The sequence below is a fragment of the Drechmeria coniospora genome, chromosome 03, assembly GCF_001625195.1.
Source record: "Drechmeria coniospora strain ARSEF 6962 chromosome 03, whole genome shotgun sequence".
Classification (NCBI taxonomy): domain Eukaryota; kingdom Fungi; phylum Ascomycota; class Sordariomycetes; order Hypocreales; family Ophiocordycipitaceae; genus Drechmeria; species Drechmeria coniospora.
The window spans coordinates 6,319,321-6,340,680 of NC_054391.1; the positions used below are offsets into that span (position 1 = coordinate 6,319,321).

Sequence of the window (21,360 nt, forward strand, 5' to 3'; positions counted from 1 at the left end):
CTTGAGTGGTAAATATGTGCCTGCGCCTCCTCAGCGTTGTCTCCTGCGTGTTCCTTGAACGATGTTGCGAATGGTAAATATGCGGGGTTTCTTCGGACCACTGTCGACACCATAGGACGCGATGGTGCAAAGTAATCGAACTGTCGATATAGTCTTGGGGGCATGTGCATGCTCCTGCTTGCCATGGCAGTACCCTCACTCGGGGATAGCACGTGGCCTTGGTGACTCGTACGGTGTCTTCCGAGTAACGCAACCAGGGACAGGTAGCAGCTGCAATGTATCGTTTTGATAGTGAATCGAGGCCGATAGATTGTACGCCTTCCTTGCATGCTGCAGAGTAGATGTCCGCTAGCCGCGTCGACACGGATCCCACCATTGTCAGACTGGTCAGAATCGGTCATTTGGTGTTCTTGTGGGTGCTGTTGATGCAGACGGCTAGTTGTCCGTCCACCGTGCCCGCTAACACTGGCGTGGAAGTGGACTGCGTTGCACAACTATCGACCCGGACGGGAATCTCGTCACAGGCGCCTTGGCGGGACAGGCAGTAGTTTGATGATGTTTTCTTCGGCAAAGTACTGGCGTCGTAGAAGGTCGGTTTCGAACATTGGCCAGCAACGTCCTTCCTAGGAAGATGTCCACTAGTTGCGGGCTTTGGGTATTTGTCGTGGACTTTTCCCTATCGCTGCCATGGGACGCCATGGTGATATCCGCCGGACGTGGCCTCTACTTTAATGTTTCTAGGCGTCGCATTTGCTGCCACTTGTATACTCCATGGGGCCAAATCCGAGGGTACCATCAATCCCTCAACAGCACAGGCCGAGAGCCCCCAGCTTGCCGCGACTAACGTGGTTCGGATGGGATCCAGGGGCGAATGCCACCACCTTGAGGACCTGCTGCATAATACCGAAGACTGGTTGGAGTTCGACAGGTTGATCGATCACCACGTTCGCCGCATCTGGCCCAGGTTCAGGCGGAGCAGCTTTCGCGGAGCCAAAATGGAATCTTGTCCTTTTCCAGCCGGATGGACACCACCACCTGTTTACAGCGTGGACGAGCTAGCACATCGGTCGAGCCTCTCTCGATTCGCTGACGCTTCCCGGCGGGAGACTCTATTTCATGCGTTCGATGGAGTTATTCTGAGAAGGATATATGTCGCGTATTGATCGCAAAGCTGGGGCTAGCATGGATAGGTCCCCTTGGCCGTATGGGATATTTATTTTTGCACGAGTGACGACATGAGGATAGTATCGACCAGCTGAAATGGCTTCGTAATCCTTCTAGAGTTGGTCATCATTGTACATCATCCATCTGCAGAAACAGCTGCGGAGATGGCCGGGGCATCGATTCGGCTAGTAGATTCAATCTCGCGTCTCAAGCGCTTTGCGCGTCTCGGCGGCGGGCAGATGACGCGGATTTTTGGGGGGTATTGCTCTATATATCTTCTCTTCGGATGATGATGCATGTCGGTTTTCCTTGACCAAATCTCACACCATTTCGGTAGGATTTAGGTCGAGCGAGCCGGACAATTGACTGATTCAACCCCGTCTTCGTCGACCGAGACGACAGTAACACGGTGGCTGGGTTTTTCAAGGAGTTCTCTTCGGCGAAGACGAACTTAGGGTTCGACGGTGGTTGAATGGCTTCGGTTCCGTCACTCGGCGTCAAGATACGGCATGCTGTGTCGAGCCGAGCCGGAGGATACGTGCAAGGTACAGCATGACATGGAACCCGGATTGCAGGAAGAACACGCCATCATCGGCGGGCAATGGGCGAACCAATGCCTCGCACGTGTTGCCTATGGGATGGAAGGAAAGAAAAATGCAGGAAGAGTTGGCTCCTTGGTGTGTCAGGCGGAGACCCTGGTCGCTCCTTTGGACCATTCCTGTGGGCGTCGAGGCCGAACTTGCCGGCACGCCGACTCGAACGATTGGGCTACTGGTGCCGATGCTCGGGGCGTGGACGAGCTCGTGGTAAGGCGCGGCGACGACTGCGGCTGTGGAGGCAACACGACGACCGATGATGTCGCTGGCCGTTTGTTGCAGGGTGAAAGATGGCGACTCGCGTTACGGTTTGTACATGGCTGGCTGCTGAAGGATTCGGCGGAAGTTCGGCGTACAGTATCCGTACATGTTGCTAAGTACTTATGCTGGAACAACGTCAGTACGAGTACGGTGTACGGAGTAATATTAATACAGCACTCCGTACTGTACACTTCAAGTACACGTGTGATAGGCTATGGTTATTACTTGTGCTTATTATTCATACAGTACGGAGTACGGAGTACTTATTTCAGTACATGTAATACTTGAGTGGAACACCTTTAGAGCTGCCTGGCCATGGCTCATTTGGCAAGGTTCCCTCCCGCCCAGGTCCCGTGTCCAACCACATACTTATTACAAGCACATGTGAGTAAGTACAATTACACCTGCGGCACGGACGGGTACGGATACCGGCTGGTGTCCATTAATTAATGGCACCATCTTGAGGATGCGCCGTACTGTACTCCGTACAAGCACGCGTGCATGTACATGTAAGTACTGTTGGTGCAAGTGTACAGTAAGTATCACACATGTAAGTACTGCGTTGTAAAACTACTGTACAATATAATACTAGGCACCCGAAAGTAACTTTGACAGGTTACTGTACATGTACAACTACTTCGTATTTCATATGTAGTATTTGTACTGTACACGTTGTTGCGTGGGTTACCGCACGATTCCCTCCATTATGAGTACTTACCTTCTAGCCAATGATACTTCAGTTCAACACTGTGCAGTACGGAGTACGTATATTTAGATGTCGTTCTTAAGTACTTGGCTTGGATGCCTCGGGCGAAACCCACAACACCAACCAGTACTCCGCACAGTACGTCGAGACGCTGGATGAATGTGGCCATGCCACGGGTCGTCGGACGTGGGCAGAACAGGCTCGCGGGAGGGCGCACCACGGAACATGGGGACTACCGGGTAGCTCGACTGGCCGGCCCTGAACTGCTGCGGATCGCATAGGCATGGCGGTACTGGGCTCGTATCTTTGTATCTTCCAGAGGAAGGATTTCACTACTAAAAGGTACGAATGTTCATATAATAGCTCAATGGGCAGGAGTACGAGTAGGATTGTGGCACGGATTGATGATATGTGATCGGATATCGTGCATCGAGGTGTATTGCACAAGAACTGCACGGTGCGGCAGGTGGACACTTCCGCCGATTGTAGATCTACAGGTGTGCATGTACTGATGATACCCTGCACCTGCAGGTGCATGTGTACAGTACTAAGTAGGTATGCAACACAGCAGGCGTATTCCGTGGGTGGGCTTGTACATGTAGTGGTAAATGCATCTTACTGTGGCTACAACTCGGAGCATGAAGTGTTATTAATAATACTGGTACGTACTGTACATGGGGATGCAATAAGTACTCACTTGCACAGACGCCGGTGATGCACTTACTGCACTGTAGTTGTACCTGTACAGTACGGAGTTTACAAGCACTTAAGCACTTAAGCACTTACGTACTCGCAGTACGGAGTAAGTAAGTACCATGCACCTACTGGTACAAGTACTTACTTAAGTACTTAAGTATGTGCCTGCTTGTACTTGCAAGTACAAGCAGGTACTTGTAAACGTTGTAGTAAGTAATAATAATATAGTTGCGGATATCTTCACATATACAACTAGTTGTAAGTACTTTACTTGAGTAGTGGTAATTACGGGCCAAGTACTCCGTACGGAGTAGTTGTGCGCAGTATGTGGTTGGTTGCTCTAACAGCACACAACAAAGTAATAATACTTGTACGGAGTATAGGTAAGTAAGTACCTAGTGATATTACTATAGTAATACAAGTACAAGGTGCAAGTTCCCAGGTTCCATGGTTGCGCGCTGCATGGGTTCAATGTACTGGAATATTCCGTACGGAACCAGTACCTGTAGGCATGTACCCGGAACCAACGGCTAGCTTTTGAAGCACTGTGCATGTACTTACAAGTACAGTACACCTATTGTGCGTGCCCATTGTACTTATGCGGCGGCGGGCCGTGGCACCGTTGGGCCCGGCACGAACAGATAGATGTAAGTAGGTACTTAAGCATACCTAGTACTTAACTATCCTCCAGCAGTAGGTGCAGTTTTACTTACTTAGGTAGGTATCTAACAGCAAATTCACATTCATGTGCACTGCCGTACGCCGGACCACGAATTCCTGTACAACTACTGTACACATACCTGAAAGTAGTGTGTGCATGTTCTTGTACCCGTCGTTCCCCCCATGAATGCATGCACCTGAGAGAAGATGGCCCATGTCAGTAGTATGACGTATATAACAGTAGATTGCCGAACTCCGTACCACGCAACGTGTGCTTTTGTGGTCATGGTTAGGCGTTCTGTTAGTTGTACTGGGCACATGCAAGTACATGTACCGACAACTACCGCATTGGCATGTCTGTGAGAAGGTGAACTCGCATGAGTCATGGTGCCGGAGGCGATTGCAGGGTAAGCAGGCTCAAAGGATCATCGGCTCCAAGTGCTACGAATCCAACCGACCATTACATCACTGGCATGGCTCCCATTACGAACAAGTACGTACCTGTACATGCGCATGCACGACACGTGCTGCGAAACGCAGGTACCTCTGCGGAGCACCGCAGGGGAGCGTGCTGTACCACTCCACCGCAGTCGTACAAGTGCACCTTCTGGAGCATCACCGAACCCCATTCAGCAATGCCATGCCCCGGCCAGAGCGTGGCCCCCCCACCCCCGCTGGCAGAGATTGACGGGGAACCGGAGGCACAGGGCGGAAAATTCCATGGACTCGGAGCCACTCCGCACAGTACTTGAGTACTGTAGGAGTGTACATGTAGTTGAAGTTGTACTGTACTTGTGCATGTATGAGCTGTACGGAGTGCAACATACTTGCTTGCAGCACGGAGTACTGCTTGCCAAGTTCTTCATTGATGCTTCGGCGTGCATGTGCGTGCGGACCACAGCGCAGGCGATGCGTGAACATGCGCCTGTGGGTGTGCCTGGAATGGGCTGAAGATGCCGACGACGGCTCCGAGTGCTTATTTTCATCCTGCCATGTGGAAGAGTGCTAAAACGCCGAGCTGGCAGCTGGACAGGGTTGCCCGTCCTGCGAGGAAGCCATGATCGACGACCAAGTAGGCCTAGCCTCTCGCCAAGCAGAGAACAGGACCGACCGTCGTCACATACTGTACCTGTACGTATTCCTGTTCATTACCCGCGCGCTCACACAGCGTCGAGGAGGAGTGGGGGCAAGCAAAGTGGTTATACTTACTGTACGGAGTACTTACTGTACATGTATGTTGTAATACTCCGTACGGAGTACTGCTACGCTACAATGCTCGCACTCGGCACATGCTCACTGACAAGCACGGCCTGCACTTGTACTTACATACTTGTACTGCGGCCTGTCAGTAGGTGTAAGCAAGTACGTTGTACCGAACTTAATGGGTATATGGCATAATGGGCGTACTTGTATGCGGCGATTGCGGAGTGATATCAAGCACTGTACTTACGTGCAGATACAAGTAAGGATTAATACTTGGCAAGAACTTGGTTGCCGCAGAGGCAAGGAAGCACTCGCAGGCACAGCAAGCAAGTAATAATTGATTGCACCGTGGTTGGCTGCAACTATTACTCGTACAGTACGGAGTACTGTACTGCAAGTACTTTCTTGTAAGTATTTGCGCCGTAATTAGTTTGTTGTGCTGTACGTTGGTGTAATGTACAGCAATGGTTAGTTGTAATTACACCTACCCAAGTGCTTTGGCCGTACGAGTAAGCAAGTACAAGAACACACCTGGCAAGTCGAGATGACCCTGGAAAGTGCTCAAGTACAAGTGGGCATCGAAGACACTTGCCGAGACACAGGCTCCCCCGTCCGGCCATGCTGGAAAGCGTAGTTGGGCTCGGGGATGCACACGCCTCGTTCTCTTCCCACGGCTAGTTGTATGCAGCGAATGACTGTAGTTGCATGTGTTTGCTCTCTTTCGCTTCCCCTCGTCGCCCTTTGACTCGACAAATGGTGAAGAGTCGCACAGCCCTCCTTGGCTTCGGGTTCCAGACCTCAGGGCCATGGGGGGGGAGAACTCGGCCATTGGCTTCGGGTTCCAGACCTCAGGGCCATTGGGAGGGGGGAGAACTCGGCCATTGGGAGGGGGGAGAACTCGGCCATTGGGAGGGGGGAGAACTCGGCCATTGGGAGGGGGGAGAACTCAGGGCCCTTGGGAGGGGGGTCGACGATAGATAGCATTGTGGTTTAGTACTCGCCATGAGAGCTGGAAACGGATTAGCCACGTCAAGGCTTGGCCAATGGCCGAGACATAAGTACGGAGCACTGTACAAGTACGCGAATACTTCTGGAAGTTCTTGTACATGTACTCCGTACTCCGTACGGTACTCACACTTACCATTACCGTATGGGGCACAACCCACCAGGACTTGCAGTACAAGTACAGGTACTTGAGCACAAAAGATGGATACACGCGCAGGTAAGTACTTGTACATGCACTCCTTTCAGGAGCACATGAATACTTACGGTACGGGTACTCCGTACAGTACAGTACCTACAATTCAGTAAGGGTACAAGTGAGTACTGGAAGTAATACAGTAATACAAGTACTGTACTATATAGTGCACGTGCAGTTGTAGTGTACTGTACGTGTACTTGCTCACACCCGCCTGTCGTATTATTGTCGGTAACAATTAATATCATGTGCACACCAACTACGTTGTACGTACGGGGTATTATTTACTTGGAATAACGTAATCTATCGCCGGTATTAATATACTTGTACTTGATGAAATTTTCCAATACGAGATTGTTCATAACAACCCACCTAGTGCACCTCCAGTAGTACCGCACGCGCAAGCTACGGTACAGTACACGGACAGAGCAGGCACATGTGCGGTTAAGTTGGCCTGCGGCTCGTAAACTCTCCAATCACGACGATTTGTTCTGTGGCAAGGTCCTCCTAGTTGAACAAGTAAGTGCTTATTACTTAGTTGTACTCCGTAGGTGTTAGTCCGTTGCACATGTACGTACTGTACTCCGCGCACAAGCAAGTAATTACAGCGCTTACTCCGTACGGCACACGGAGTAACCCCTAGTACTTACATCGGCAGCACGGGACACGCAAGTGCAACTACTTACTGTATTACTGTACTTGCATTGACTTGCGGGCAGAGTGCACTTTGATGCCATTCACTTGTCACTAGTGCTCCAGCAAGCAATTTACGGAGTAATTACTTACATGCTCTTGCGGTTAGCGAGCTGTACAAGTACATGTACGGAGTACACCCGCACCTACTTACTGTACCTACTTACAGTACTTGCACAAGGTACAGAGTAGGTACTTACAGCCACGAGTAATGTATCAGCAAGGACTCCGTAAGTACAGTACATTACTCCGCACCTGAGTGTTGCTTGGTTACCTACTTGAGTGTACTCCGTACATGTACAGGAATATTTACAACTATTATTACTTACTTACAGTACAGTACTGTCCAACTTACTTAGTACTTGCTTAGTTGCTCTTACTAAGTGCCTAAGTACTGTACTTAGTTGTACTGGGTAGCACTTAATACCAGTATTAATACTCCTCAAGTAAGTAAGTGTTACTTACATGTGCATGCAGATAGAGCCGAACCTTAGAACGGGCAAGTACTGTACAGGCAGGTACCTGCCGTAGAACTGTAGCACCCTTTCTGGAGCACGATCTCGCCAACTATCGCCACCAAAGGCCGAGAGCCTATTCCAATATCCGCCTCTGCTATTAGGTCTGTCGGAAATGGATGCACGGACTATCGCTCGTATAGGTCCTCGTCCCATTCGCAGTCGATGAGGGATGCGCGCACGTGCGAAAAGGCAAGCGGGAGTGTTAAGCACACCTTCTCACGAGCTCAGTGACATTTGTGCGCAGGCTGCACTGGATTATCTGCCAACTTTGCCGGAGGCAATGGGACAATTAGCAGCCGTCAGCTGACCAATCCCTGTTCGAAACGGTTACCAAATCATCAAGTGAGTACTCGTACTTACCTACAGTAGGTGTAATTTCCTTCAGCTGATGATGGTACATGCACGCGTGCTGCCGTAGTATCGTACACGTCATGTGCGTTGGCGGCGACACAGTCTACCGCTCCGCGAGGCAAGCTTCGTCGCACCGCCATCCCCGTTTCCCGTCCATGTACTGTACTTACTCGCAGACGAGATGCGACAACGGTCGATACCGTGTTCCATCGGCCCAGAGCGGGAGAAGAATGGCCATGTTCCGTCCCGCCAAGTGGCGCAAATGGAGTTGAGCGTCTTATTATGTTTCCATGCATGGATGTACGGAACTGTATCCAAGCCCACCCACGCACAGTATCTGCCCTCGCCGCATTGCTTGTACCTATACAAGCGCTGCTCTCCGTACTGTTGTGCGGTTGTTGCTATGCTTCGACCCGCCACTCCGTAGGCATACTTGTCGTTGAAGACGCATCTACATGTAGGCATAGCTGCACGCGTACAGGTACATGCAACGCTGCCAGCGTTACGCGCACGTGTGCGGTACTTGTACACGTACGAGTCGGCACCGCAGGTGTTGGCAAGTACATGCGTCGGCATGTGGGCGTGCCTTGTTGCTTTCTTACCCTCACTCGCTCCCGAAAGGATCCAAGCCACCCCACAGTGGGCGTACGGCATAGGACGGTTGGCTGTGGACAACTGCTGGTCGAGACCAACATAGACACATAGTACTGTATCAGCACATGTGTGGTATTATTGCTTGCAACACTTGCCGAAGTTGCGGTGCTGGCACGAGCGACGGTACGTGCGCCTTTCCAGCGGCTTGCCCGTCGACCCGTCACCACCCTCATCGCGAGAGCACAGGCCAAGCTGGTGTGGACAACTACCGGTCGAGAACCTGCCCTGCTCCATCCTATCTCGGCTGTCCATCCCCAGTTTCGGGTTGGCCAGGGGCGAGAGAAACCGACTTGCTCGGCATTTCGCGACAATGGCCAATTCGCACTCCTACGTCGACCGACGGCTGCCACCAGCGGCCGAACCTGTCGCCTCGGCGAGTCGACTGTGTGTGGATAGCTGCCGGTCGAGACCTGATCCTGCCGCGCTCGTCCGTCGTTGCGCCCGTTCGTTCTTCGCAATCGTCGAGGAGGCCGGCGAGTCTCCTCCGTCGTCGTCGACCGACAGACTTTGCTCTCCCCCACACGTGAGCCACAGTTGAGATGGGCAAGGCCCACAGAGGGTGCCGCTGCCAATTCTGGTATTGCCCTCTGGATGTTGGATATTATTACGGTACAGTATAATTCCTGTGCATGTACGGAGTACCGCAGCTGCTATACATCAACACCTATAGTCCCATCTTGCCACGGTAATAATTATGGCACGGCGATAATGGAAGCGTCGGCCGACGGGCCAAGTGCTGAACTTCAAGTCGAAGTGCAAGTACATGTACCTACTTGCTTGCTTGAATGTACTTGCAAGGACTCCCACATGTACAAGTATATATAAGACCCTCCATCCTCACCTTCGGCATATCGTGGCAGCCCATGCACCGGCTGCCGATCGCCAGCACCACCCAGCCAATCTCGAGATCTCGATGCCAAGTTTTCTATCAGCCCTCGCTCTGGCGGCGGCGGCCGTCACGGCCGCCACGGTGCCGCAGCCCTCGGCCCCGTCCCCCCCCAGCCTCAACGACTACCAGAGCTTCGTCCTCGGCAATGGCCATATCGTCAACAAGACTGAGCGCAAGCCGAGTCTGGCCGAGCTCGGCGTCGACAACGTGACGCAGCATAGCGGCTACATTGACGTCGCGGATGACAAGCATCTCTTCTACTGTGCGTCGGTCCATGGCCCATCCGTCATCCTCGCTCGCCGCGATCGCTAACCCTCGTCCAAGGGTTCTTCGAATCCAGGAACGATCCGGAAAACGACCCGGTCGTGCTGTGGCTCAACGGCGGACCGGGCTGTTCGTCCATGATAGGCCTTTTCGACGAGGTCGGCCCCGTCACCGCCCCGGCCGAGAATCTGACGCTGGTCAGAAACGCTCACTCGTGGAACAACAACGCCTCCATCATCTTCCTCGACCAACCTGTCGGTACCGGCTTCTCGTATGGCGCGAGCAACGTTTCCACCACGGCCGAGGCGAGCAGGGACGTCTACGCCTTTCTCACCCTCTTCTTCGAAAAGTTTCCGGATTATTCGAAGCTCGACTTTCACATGGCCGGAAAGTCGTACGCTGGTACCTACATTCCTATTTTCGCCCATGAGATTCTCTCGAGGGCGAACGGCAGCATCAAGCTCAAGAGCGTCATGATCGGCAACGGCATAACGGACCCCCTTACCCAGTACGGGGCCCTGCGACCGATGGCCTGCGGCGGCGGCGGCCATGAGCCGGTGCTGGACGAGACGCAATGCAACGCAATGGACGAGGCCTTGCCTTCCTGCGAGAATCTCATACGGCAGTGCCAGGATGAGGGCAAGGCCAAGGAGTGCGAATTGGCGCGAGAGCCGTGCGATTTGAACCTCCTTGACACCTATAGCAAGTTCAATCGCAGCCGGGCCAAGGAGTGCGGATTGGCGCGAGTGAGGTGCGATTTGAACCTCCTTGACGCCTATAGCAAGTCCAATCGCAGCCTATGCGACGTCCGCCGTGCCCAAGGTTCGCTCGGCGTCAGCTTTGGCCGAGAATTCCTCAATTTGCCCCATGTTCAGGATGCCCTCGGCGTCAAGCCTAGCCGGTTCGACATTTGCAGCGACCAGGTGTACTTTGACTTTGTCAGGGGCGAGAGCATGCTGCCGGCCTACAAGTTCGTGCCCAAGATTCTCGACAAGATCTCCGTCCTTATTTACGCCGGCGACGCCTCCCTCATCTGCAACTGGCTGGGCAACCGTGCGTGGGTTCACAAGCTGGATTGGACCGGCAGCAAAGACTTCAACGAGGCGGCCGACGATCGGCTCCGCATCAGCCCGGACAGGGAAGCCTATGGGGAGATCAAGAGTGCCAAGAATCTCGCATTCGCCCGCGTCTATGGGGCTGGCAAAAACGTGGCGACGGACCGGCCGGAGGCGGCCCTCGACCTGTTTAACAGATGGGTTGGCGGCGAATGGTCCAAGTGAAGAGGGAGGACGACGAGGCCTAGTGGTTCGAAGAGGTGCCTTGTCGCACGAGCACGTCGTCGTCGTCTTGGTGCGAAGGCGGAGGAAAGGCGGGCTGGTGATTTCATGAATGAACGAGTGAACGAATAGATGAATGAATGAACTTTATATTCCATACATGGTTCAATTTGAATTCCGAAGTGTTCGTCGTTGAATGCATTGTTACCATGACAGCCCGGATGGGGCGACGAGGCTTGCCTCTCTAGAGGCTCCCAGATGCAAGTTGGTATCCAGACGACGGTTGGGTAAGACCATGCATGGTAGTAGTAGATGGTCCATGTAAAACAACACATGCGAAAGGAAGATGGCGCAGAAATGTTGGCACGCAAGTTCGTTGCGTGCTGTTGGCAAAACGGATTGTCGGTAAAAGTCGTCTTGATGCATGTGCTTACAGTACTTGCATGTACGGAGTATGTCGCATATTATAGCACCTACCAAGTCCACATTGACTGTGGCGCCCATTTTTTGTGGCTGGTTTGGTGCAACAGAGTAATACATACAAATACCTGTATGCAGGTACTATGGGATATAAGTTGTACTGTATGGCGTACTTGCACGTACAAGTACAGTATGCACTGGCTACTCCGTACAGTAAGTATGTATGGTGTACTTTACAGTATTACTCCATGCCGTATTGTCGGTATACATGCAAGTACAACTAAGTACATTTACTCGTAAGTAGGTAAAGATGAACGTGCATCTACTTATGCACTATACAAGTACAGAGTACTGTATGCACTTTCGCGATACTCGCCTTCATACCACTGTGGCACAACAGAGAATACATACAACTACAGTACTTGCAGTACTTGTGCAGGTACGGTCCTATTGCTCCATACTGCAAGTACTTGCAAGTACTTGTACCTCTTCGCCAAAGGAATATTTCAACACGTGCGAATGTACCGAGAACATACAGGTGTGCTTAAAGTGCATGCATGTCCCGGCGGGCTAAACCTTCTAGCACGCGCCATGTTTTTGCCCTGCATTTCGTCGTCGCCGAGAGGCCACTCAACCGACCGTTCCGTACAGTATACGCACTGCAGGTGCACAATGTGCAATAGACAGAGACGCATGCGCAAGGCATGTACATTTGGCACTGTATACGTAAACACCAAAAGTAGTGCACCGTGACTGCTCCGGAGCACTTCGTCCGCTTGTCTCAACCTGGACGCCCTGACGTAAGGATAGTTGCGTCTGTTATTACTAGTACAATGTACTCCGTACGACTACCTGTCCTGCAGTCGATGTCGGTATTCTGCACGTAGGCAGTGAACACTAGCCCGTCAGTTTTCATTGCTTCAACATGCGCAAGCGGGAATGCAAACCCCAGGCAAGCACGAGCACAACAAGCAAACGTAGCACACGTAATTTTCGCCTCTGGCTGGCTCGTCAGTCCAGACCATATCCTCGCATCCGCCCATGTAGCGAGATGGCCACCGACATCCGGCTCGGTCTGTCATGCGCTGCGGCTGGAGCGTGCCAACCCGACGGGACGGAGGAGGTACTTGTCCTCCTCGCCTCCTCGCCTCCTCGCCTGTCGTGCCGGTGCTGCGCCGTCCACGATGCGTCAGCGCGGCTCGAGGCGGAAGCCTGGTAACGAAGTTGCCGCAGAGTCTTCCTATCCGCAAACCAGCTTTTCCCTCGCCTTGTGCGACGAAAAAGGCGTACCGACGCTACTCTTGGCCGTCTCACGCTCCAAGCAGGGTATCACAAAATGGTGCAGGTACGGAATGGGAACAGCCGAAACAATGTGAATGCATTCCTCTACAGGCCCCTCGCCAACATGCTTCTCCGCTGTTTATTCGCACGGATGCGCCTATTTAAAACCCATGACGAGAGTTGTCCTCCGTGGCCGTGCGAAGCTCGAGGGGCAGCAGAGCGACCATGGACCTTGCCTCGATTCTGAACAATGCTCACGGGAACGCCAGCGATGCCGGAATCGACCGAGCTAGCGGCGGTCCGCTGAAGGCGACGGAGAGGCGGACCGAGTCGGCCGAGAGGGAACCCGAGAAAGAGTCCGAGAGGGAGGGCGACGAAGCTACCGTCATCCCGCCCCCACCCCCCTCGTCCGTTTTCGATACGTACGAGGAGATGTACTCCTTTCTGCAAACCTTTCACCGCGACAACGGTGCGGCCATTGTCAAACGGAGCACGGGCGGGAAAAAGCATGACTTTGGCAACGGGAAGCAGTACAGCTACATCGTCTTCATCTGCGACCGCGGCGAGCGACGGCCCTCGAAATCCGTCGGCATCCGGAAGGTGGCGTCGCAACGGATCGGCTGTAGCTATTCCATTGTGGCCTCGGCCACGAAACAGATGAGCTGGAAGTGGACGTACCGGATAACGAACGGCCATCACAACCACGGTCCGTCCGTCGACCCCTCCGCTCACAGTATCCACCGACGACGGACCAGCGAGCAGAAGGAATTGCAAAAGCACATTGCCGACAGCGGAAGCACATCAGCCCGAGAGATGGATCAAATCGTTCGCCACCAGTCGGAACAAACCCAACGGTACTTTCGTACCAAGGACACCTACAACGATCGTCAACGGATGCGGCTGGAAAAACTCCACGCTTCGTCGGAAGAGGCCTGTAGGAAGTAGAATAGGAGGATGACGACTCGTTGCGTGTTGAGGCTGTACCCGGGATGCATCCTGGGTGCACGAGTATGCCGATATATCTCGGAAACGCTCCACCTCCACGGCACCTCTCCATCGAACCGATGGCGTCGTTTTCGGAACATCCATCCCGACGTCGACAAGGGCGGGCAACCATGAAGCCCCCGCTGCCCAACGTGCGTTTGGCCCATCGATGACGGATGCATTCGGACCGACCATCGTCGTCAGCAGATTGCCAATGCGGAGAGTAGGCGGAGTAGTAGGCGGACCTTGCAAGGCCCATGGCCGTCTTCTTCCTCGCCCGCAGCCGGCAACGGCTCGCCCTCGGTCGGATGAAGCCAAACACACGGGCTGCATGAGCCTTCAAAGGGTCTAGCTGGCCCATCACAGACAAACCGCTTGCGAGGAGGCGTCGGCGTACACCAAATCATGAAGGAACCCTTGCAGCTCCGTTTCGCTTCACTCACGAGAGCCAAAGGAGAGAGCTGGTCGGACAATGCCTGTCTCCTTCCCCTCTACTGGTGGTTTCGGTTTAATCGGCCTAGTATTGTATTGGTATCGATGCGTTGAATGAAGGAGCCTGTAGGCGGTCTCTCGCTACGGGGAAAGAAAGCCCGCTACAGAGACCCGGGGTCGATGGATGAGGAAGACACTCCTTGATGAAAAGGGATGGAAACGAAGATGGTCAAGGCCAGCAAGCAGGTAGAAGGGCAGGTACTTTGATACAGGGCAGTAGGCAGGCATGCAGGCAGATACGTGGTACTTGGGCAGGCAGGCATAAATTTAGGTACATACACACTGTACTGTACGTGATCACTACCTAGTAGTATATAATTAGTGGCGTGGCAAAAGTGTCGATTCACTTTGTATTAGAGGTAGCGTTACCAAATTGAATCGTCACTTTTGTCTAGTGACTGTACCAAAGGCAGTTCGGTACTAAGAAATGAAGGCAGAAGGGATAGCCAGCAAGTTTTGCAGTAATTGGAGCTCCTCGCCGCAACAACTGGCAAAGAAGAGAATCACGAATTCTTGAGCAGATTGGTGAAGCGATCTGGATGTAGCTGTCCAATTTACTTGCCTATGACGCCAACGAAAACAGATGTCGTAGCCTGGTGGCAACACTGCCCCAGGCTTGTGCACTTGGTGCTGCTGGCCGGGAAAATGCTTTTCAAATACGTTCGTGAGCACTCTGTGGCATGTGCACGCGAGTAATTTCGCTGGGGAGACAAAAAAAGAATACATCCCCTTAATGTGGCTGGCTGATGATGATCAACCTACGGAGCAGTTAGTGTAGGTGCTCTGTACATGAAGGTGACAGAAGGTGTAGCAGAGTTATCTACCGTAAATCGTACCTGTAGAAGCAAGTACAGATTCACGACACTCACTCTGTGCTGGTACATTGTAACAGGGGGGAGTGAGCACGGAGTAAATGTGCATGTTGAAGTGTCTGCGACACGGAGTGCAGCTACTTATAGTATGAGTGCATAAGTACTCACTTATGTGGTGTGCCTTGTTCGATGTGCAGTATTTCCATTGTCCTTCAGTACGTTGTACTACTTGTAATTACTTGTAGTTGCAAGTTCTGTACGGAGTACGGAGTAGGTGCAGGCGTAATATTACGGAGTACTCCGTACGTATCAAGTACAACGTACTCCGTACAGCAAGTAATACGTGCAAGTAGCATTGGTGCATGTACCCAAGTACTTGTAGTACGAGTTGGTAGCTTGTGCCGTCAAAATTTCGGATCAACCCGTACTCCGCAGTGTGGAGCATTCGACCAGAGCTCCTTCAACCAACCGAATCCAGGTACCAGACCGTCAAGCCAAAGCGAGGCCAGCATCGTCAGCTCATCACACGCACAAGGTCGGAAAAAACATCAAACCTCCGACGGCGTCCTCCCGCATCATTTCCAACACGATTGACAACTACCTAGAGATAAGAAGCTAGACGGAAAATAATCATGTCGGGCCAGAACAACTGGCAGGAGGAGGCCATGCGACGTCTTCGCCAGATGCAGCAGACCCGAGGTGGCGGAGGCCGAGCAGGAGGTCCCCAGATGCCGAGGGGAACGGGCGGCGCTGTCATCGGAGGCGCCCTACTCGCCGGCGGAGCCTTCCTTCTATCGAACTCGCTCTTCAACGTCGACGGTGGTCATCGAGCCATCAAGTACAGGAGGATAAGCGGTGTGAGCAAGGAGATTTACAACGAAGGTGAGCGTCACCAGCAGCGAGCCCACCCAAGTGGGAAGAGGACGACGCCTTCGACGGTGCTTGAGATGGCCGGCATGCTAGAGGACCCGAGTGGCACTGGGGACCCGAGCAGCAACGACGAAAGGTTGGAAAGCGGCTGCTGACGAGGCCGGTGGTGCACCATAGGAACGCACATCAACATTCCCTGGTTTGAGACGCCGATCGTGTACGACGTCCGCGCCAAGCCGCGCAACGTCGCCTCCCTGACGGGCACCAAGGACCTGCAGATGGTCAACATCACTTGCCGCGTCCTGTCGAGGCCGCGGGTTGAAGCCCTGCCGCAGATCTACAGGACCCTCGGCACCGACTACGACGAGCGCGTGCTGCCGTCCATCGTCAACGAGGTCCTCAAGAGCGTTGTCGCCCAGTTCAACGCCAGCCAGCTCATCACCCAGCGAGAGATGGTCGCCAGGCTCGTCCGCGACAGCCTCGCCCGCCGCGCCTCGCGCTTCAACATCGTCCTCGACGACGTGTCCCTCACCGTACGCCGACCCCCTCCACCCCCCCCAACCCTCACCCCCCTCCGTCGTTGCAAGGCCGTCGCCGCTGACGGCAGATAGCACCTCGCCTTCTCGCCCGAATTCACCGCCGCCGTCGAGGCCAAGCAGGTGGCCCAGCAAGAGGCCCAGCGTGCCGCCTTTGTCGTCGACAAGGCCCGGCAGGAGAAGCAGGCCATGGTCGTCCGGGCCCAGGGTGAGGCTCGGTCCGCGCAGCTCATCGGCGAGGCCGTCAAGAAGAGCAAGTCGTACCTGGAGCTCAAGAAGATTGAGAACGCCCGGATGATCGCCCAGCAGATGCAGGAGGCCGGCTCCAAGAACAGGCTGATGCTCGACGCCGAGGGCCTCGGTCTGAACGTCTTTGAGACCTCGGCTTCGTCGGACGGCAAGTGAGGACGAGGCGGGGAGCTTGAATGGGAGAAATCTCCACTGCATGCCTTGCGGACAAAGCCGCTGTATTCTAGAAACGCTGGTAGCAATCTCCTAGTGCACATTCGTCATTCGTCTTCAAGCCCATGTACGGATCATGCTCGCCGCTGGCCTGATGCAACGATCTAGTGCCTTGATGGTCGACGTGATACGGTCGACACAAATGGGCCCTGCGCGTCTCGTTGTGCTCGATAGGATACATTCCATGTCCTTGAGTGTAGTAAGCACTTTTATATCGAGCGATTGCTCCAACCGCACCAGCGCCCCCCATCATACTGGTAAGTTAGTGCGGAGTGCTGCTGGTGTACGGAGTACTTTCGGAGCACTACAAATTAGTACAGGCAGGCTTTTCTTGCAGTGAATTAACAGCAGCAAATTTACTATTATACAAGTATTAATACAACTACTGTACTGCCTTCGTACAGTAAGTACGGAGTACTTATTACAGTGCTTAAGTGCAGTACTTACGGTGTTACGCCTAACCCATGTACATGGTACATACATGTACATGGCCTCCGTACTCGTCATTCTTCGGCCACCCAACTGCATTCATTATCCCAACTCTCTCTACTTATCATTCCCGATACCAACATTCATCATTTCGCCGCCCTGGCAGAACGCATCCCGTTCCTCACACATTGTAATCTTCCAGACCGTTTCAGAAACCCGTACGCACACGACAGCAACCACCGCATAATTACCGAATCGCCAGCATGTTGATCAAGTAAGGTGGCCGCCGCCGTTGCACCAAAGCAGGGAACCGAGTTGAGGCTAATCACGGCCTCTGCTGCAGGGTACGCACGTTGACGGGGAAGGAGATTGAGCTGGACATTGAGTCGGAATACACGGTATCTCCCCCGTCCCTAGCCCACCCTTAGGGGGCGGCCATGCAGGGCTCAGGGAAGAAGCTGACCAGCCGTCGGGAAAACCAAGATCGCGCAGATCAAGGAGAAAGTCGAGGAGAAGGAGGGCATCCCCCCCGTGCAGCAACGTCTCATCCACGGCGGAAAGCAAATGTACGTGCCGACGCCGTTGCCGCACGGGAGCGGACGCTGACGTGCAACGACATGCAGGGCTGACGAGAAGACGGCGGATGCATATGGTCTCGCGCCGGGCGACACGCTGCATCTAGTACTCGCCCTGCGAGGCGGCCGCTTCTAGGGAGCTCGTGCAACGGAAGCAAGCCAGCCGAGAGGAGAAGAACGAGAACGCGTGGAAGGAAAGGTGCTAGGGTTTGTCCCCGGCGCGGCCGGGTTCTGCAGTAGACGACGGCGGAGACGGCGCATAAAGGGACGCTTCTTGGGGGGGATCATGCGAGAGAAGCAACAAAGACAGCAATAGATGGGCAAGCTGGGGCCGCTACGATCGCATGGACAAGAGACGGCACAGCAAAGGACTAGTATTCTGCAGCAGAGAGCCGATTGCTTCATTTCGGCCATGGGCCAACCAATACCAACCGCATTGCTCCAAGCGTAGCCCTCGGGCGACACTCTTCTCCTCCTCCTACCCCGCCCCGAGATACAGGCGGCTCAGTCGCCGCCAATGCCGTAGACTTCTCATCCGTATGTATATGCCATTCCCGACCGGCCAGATGCCGAGAAAAGAACAGGGCGATAGTATCAACATCTCGCTTCGTCAACGCCGCGCATCGTTTCTAAATGATATTACATGTGCATGCGTGCTCGCTTCATGCCGCACCACGCCCGCGAGCTAGTGCATTCTCTTCTTGGGTCTCATGAAGATGTCGACCGCCGTCTTACGCTTGCGCGGCGGAGGCTGAGAAGGACTGGCGAGCGAGGGAACGCATCCTTCGGGCTCGGAGGGCTCGGCCGACTCGGAGCCACGCGGGGGGGGCGTGGTGCGCCGGCCTTTGTCGGGGTCAAGCTTGTCGGCGGGAGCAGCGAACCTCGGTGCCGTCGTGGTCCTTGCCTGGCCCGTCGGAGGCCCGTGGTCCGCCGGAGTGCGTCGTGACTTGCTGGCCAAGGTGGAGGACGATGATTTGGTGGCCACGTTGACCCTGCCGTCCTCGGTCGAGGTTGCCGCCGCCGCAGCAGGTTTGGCACCCGATGCAGGTGCAAGGGCTACCTTTGGCTGCGCTCTGGCCCTCGATGTCGCTTCCGCCGGCTGAATCTTGATGATGGGCTTCGTCGCGGGCGCACCGCGGAGGGCGGCAGGCCGTCTCTTGAGCAGCGACACTTGGGCCGTCTCGGACACGGAGCCTCGAGCGGTGGAGGGAGTGGCCTTGGTCTTGGCTGGCGAAACGGGTGGCGCATCGTCCTCGTCCGAGTCCGAGATGAACGTGGCTCGTTCCTGATACTGGTCGGCCGAGGCGGTGAGGTGGTCCGACACGCGGTACTGCGGCAGCCCAGCCCTGCGATGATCGTCGATCATGGCGGCCGGCGCTCTCTGCTGAGCCGCGTGCCGGGCCGGGGCGCGGATGTGGCTGGACAGGCGGCCCTTGATGCTGGCAATCTCCCGGGCCTCGCGCCGAACCTTTTTCATGACGCTGGCACCCGTGTGCGTCTTGGTGCGGCTGCCCTTGTTGAAGGTGAGGGCGCTCGGCATAATCTCTCCGCGTCCGCCAAAGGGACGCCTGGGTCCGATGTGTCCGGCCCGGGGCAGGTACTTGCGCTCGACGATCATGCTCGTGTTTCGGGCCTTGTCCTGGCGCAGGCCGGCCAGCGCCATCTTGAGCTTGTTCTCGCTCTCGGCCAGGGCGTTGTCGTGCTCGCGCTTGTACTTTTCCCAGACCTTGTACCACTTCTCCGCCGACGTCGGCTTGTAGGCGTTGGCCTTGTGCTCCATGGGAAAGTCCTTCTCGATCAGCTTGATCCAGAGCTCGGCCGTCTTCCCTTGGATCTGTGCCGAGTTGAGCTCGATGGTGCGCAGCTGCTCGGCCGACTCGACCCTGCTGAGGATCTCGCGGAGGGTGCCGTAGGGGATGTAGTCGCCGACGTCCTGGAGATGGCGAATGTTCTTGATGCACACCGCCGTCGCCAGTTCCATCAGCGACTTGACGGGAGCCATGGCAGCGGTCCAGGAAACGGCGCGGCGAGTCGTTGATTCGCCTTCGTGCAGGAGCAGGGACGATGACGCCTCGTTTCGCGCATCACCTGCCCTGCTGAACACTCGTCGGTGGACGGTAGGGTGGGTGGTTGGCGAGCACGTCAGTCTGGGGCACCAGCGATGAGGAACGAGCGAGACCGACTCCCGCCGCAGACAAGGTGGTGGTCGAGACCGGAAATGGAACGACAGTAATAGCGGCGATGGTCGACGGAGCAGATGGAACTGGGTGCGTAGATTCAAGGCAAAGTCTGTACAGCCGACTTCGGGAAACAAAGGGTAATGGTAATATTTCTACATCGTTCAAGTGAGGCATGCATTGGAAAATTCGAAGCCGGACATTCAGTGCAACGATGGAAAGTACGTACGTACCTGTGACATACTGTACAACTACATGTTTGGTGTCGCCAAAGTTGGTACTTGCTTGTATTTTTACTCACTGTACGGAATACGGAGTAATATGGAGCACGGTACAAGTACGGAGTACTGTACAGCACTTCTACAGCACAGTACTTGTACAGTACGTACAGTACTTGCACAGCAGTACACCGTGCTCCGTATGGAAGTACTCCATACTCCGTACAGTACTACGAATAATTGATTTACAGTACGGAGCTTTCCACCCCGTCCGTACTGCCTGCCCATCTGCAGTACTTACAGTACATCTACAGGTAAGTAGGTACTTTGACCTAAGTGCAGTACGTACACCTGCAAGTACTAGGAAGTACAGCACTTGTACTCCGTAGGCACACTACAGTTGGAGGCACCTAAGATGCCCGCCTACCTGGCACTGATAGTAAGTGTGGTCGTCTCAGTAGTAGTAATATGATGCAACACTCCATACAGTACGGAGTACTCGTAGGTACCTACCTATACAAGTATGCCTTGCCTTGCAATGTACGGAGCACACCTACAAGTATACTTAGGTACTCCGTGCATGTACTCCGTACAGTTCCAAGCATTATTTACAACTACATACTAACTTATGTATAGCAATCTGCGACGGAGGTAAGTACTTAATCCGTAGAGACGCAGAACTTGGCCAGCTTCCTACAATTGTGGCTGTCATGGTACCTACTAATAGGCTAGTACCAAGCAGAGTACCGAGTAAGTACTTGCATGCTTTATAAGTACATGTACGGAGTACATGTACATGCACATGTTGCTAGAAGCCTGGCGCTGAAACGCAACTCATGCTCTCCGTACTCCGTACTTGCACTGTGTGAATATGGCATCATTGTATGCATAGGGTAATAATGGTAATATTCCCGCATGCCGACTTCTGCGCCTTGCCTCGTGAGATCGTTGCGCACTTGATTCGACCAAACCAT

General features: G+C 54.0%; 5 protein-coding genes across 5 annotated transcripts; 4 read left to right on the top strand and 1 right to left on the bottom strand.

The window, feature by feature from the left end:
• Positions 1-9,613: 9,613 nt before the first annotated feature.
• On the top strand, positions 9,614-11,133 carry DCS_07472 (Peptidase S10, serine carboxypeptidase; the record flags this gene model as incomplete). Its single annotated transcript, XM_040804757.1, has 2 exons — positions 9,614-9,851; positions 9,914-11,133. 2 exons carry the CDS (start codon positions 9,614-9,616, stop codon positions 11,131-11,133), a joined length of 1,458 nt encoding a protein of 485 aa, XP_040654861.1.
• Positions 11,134-13,056: 1,923 nt separating this feature from the next.
• Positions 13,057-13,776, top strand: DCS_07473 (uncharacterized protein; the record flags this gene model as incomplete). The annotated part of the gene is made up of 1 exon (XM_040804758.1): positions 13,057-13,776. One exon carries the CDS (start codon positions 13,057-13,059, stop codon positions 13,774-13,776), a length of 720 nt encoding a protein of 239 aa, XP_040654862.1.
• A 1,975-nt stretch (positions 13,777-15,751) lies between these two features.
• On the top strand, positions 15,752-16,930 carry DCS_07474 (SPFH domain/Band 7 family protein; the record flags this gene model as incomplete). Its single annotated transcript, XM_040804759.1, has 3 exons — positions 15,752-16,001; positions 16,167-16,522; positions 16,601-16,930. 3 exons carry the CDS (start codon positions 15,752-15,754, stop codon positions 16,928-16,930), a joined length of 936 nt encoding a protein of 311 aa, XP_040654863.1.
• Positions 16,931-17,679: 749 nt separating this feature from the next.
• On the top strand, positions 17,680-18,127 carry DCS_07475 (putative ubiquitin-like protein ubl1; the record flags this gene model as incomplete). The annotated part of the gene is made up of 4 exons (XM_040804760.1): positions 17,680-17,690; positions 17,760-17,814; positions 17,900-17,982; positions 18,040-18,127. The coding sequence occupies 4 exons, from the start codon at positions 17,680-17,682 to the stop codon at positions 18,125-18,127; spliced, it is 237 nt and encodes a 78-aa protein (XP_040654864.1).
• Positions 18,128-18,676: 549 nt separating this feature from the next.
• On the bottom strand, positions 18,677-19,993 carry DCS_07476 (RNA polymerase II transcription factor SIII, subunit A; the record flags this gene model as incomplete). Its single annotated transcript, XM_040804761.1, has 1 exon — positions 18,677-19,993. The coding sequence occupies one exon, from the start codon at positions 19,991-19,993 to the stop codon at positions 18,677-18,679; it is 1,317 nt and encodes a 438-aa protein (XP_040654865.1).
• Between the last annotated feature and the right edge of the window lie 1,367 nt (positions 19,994-21,360).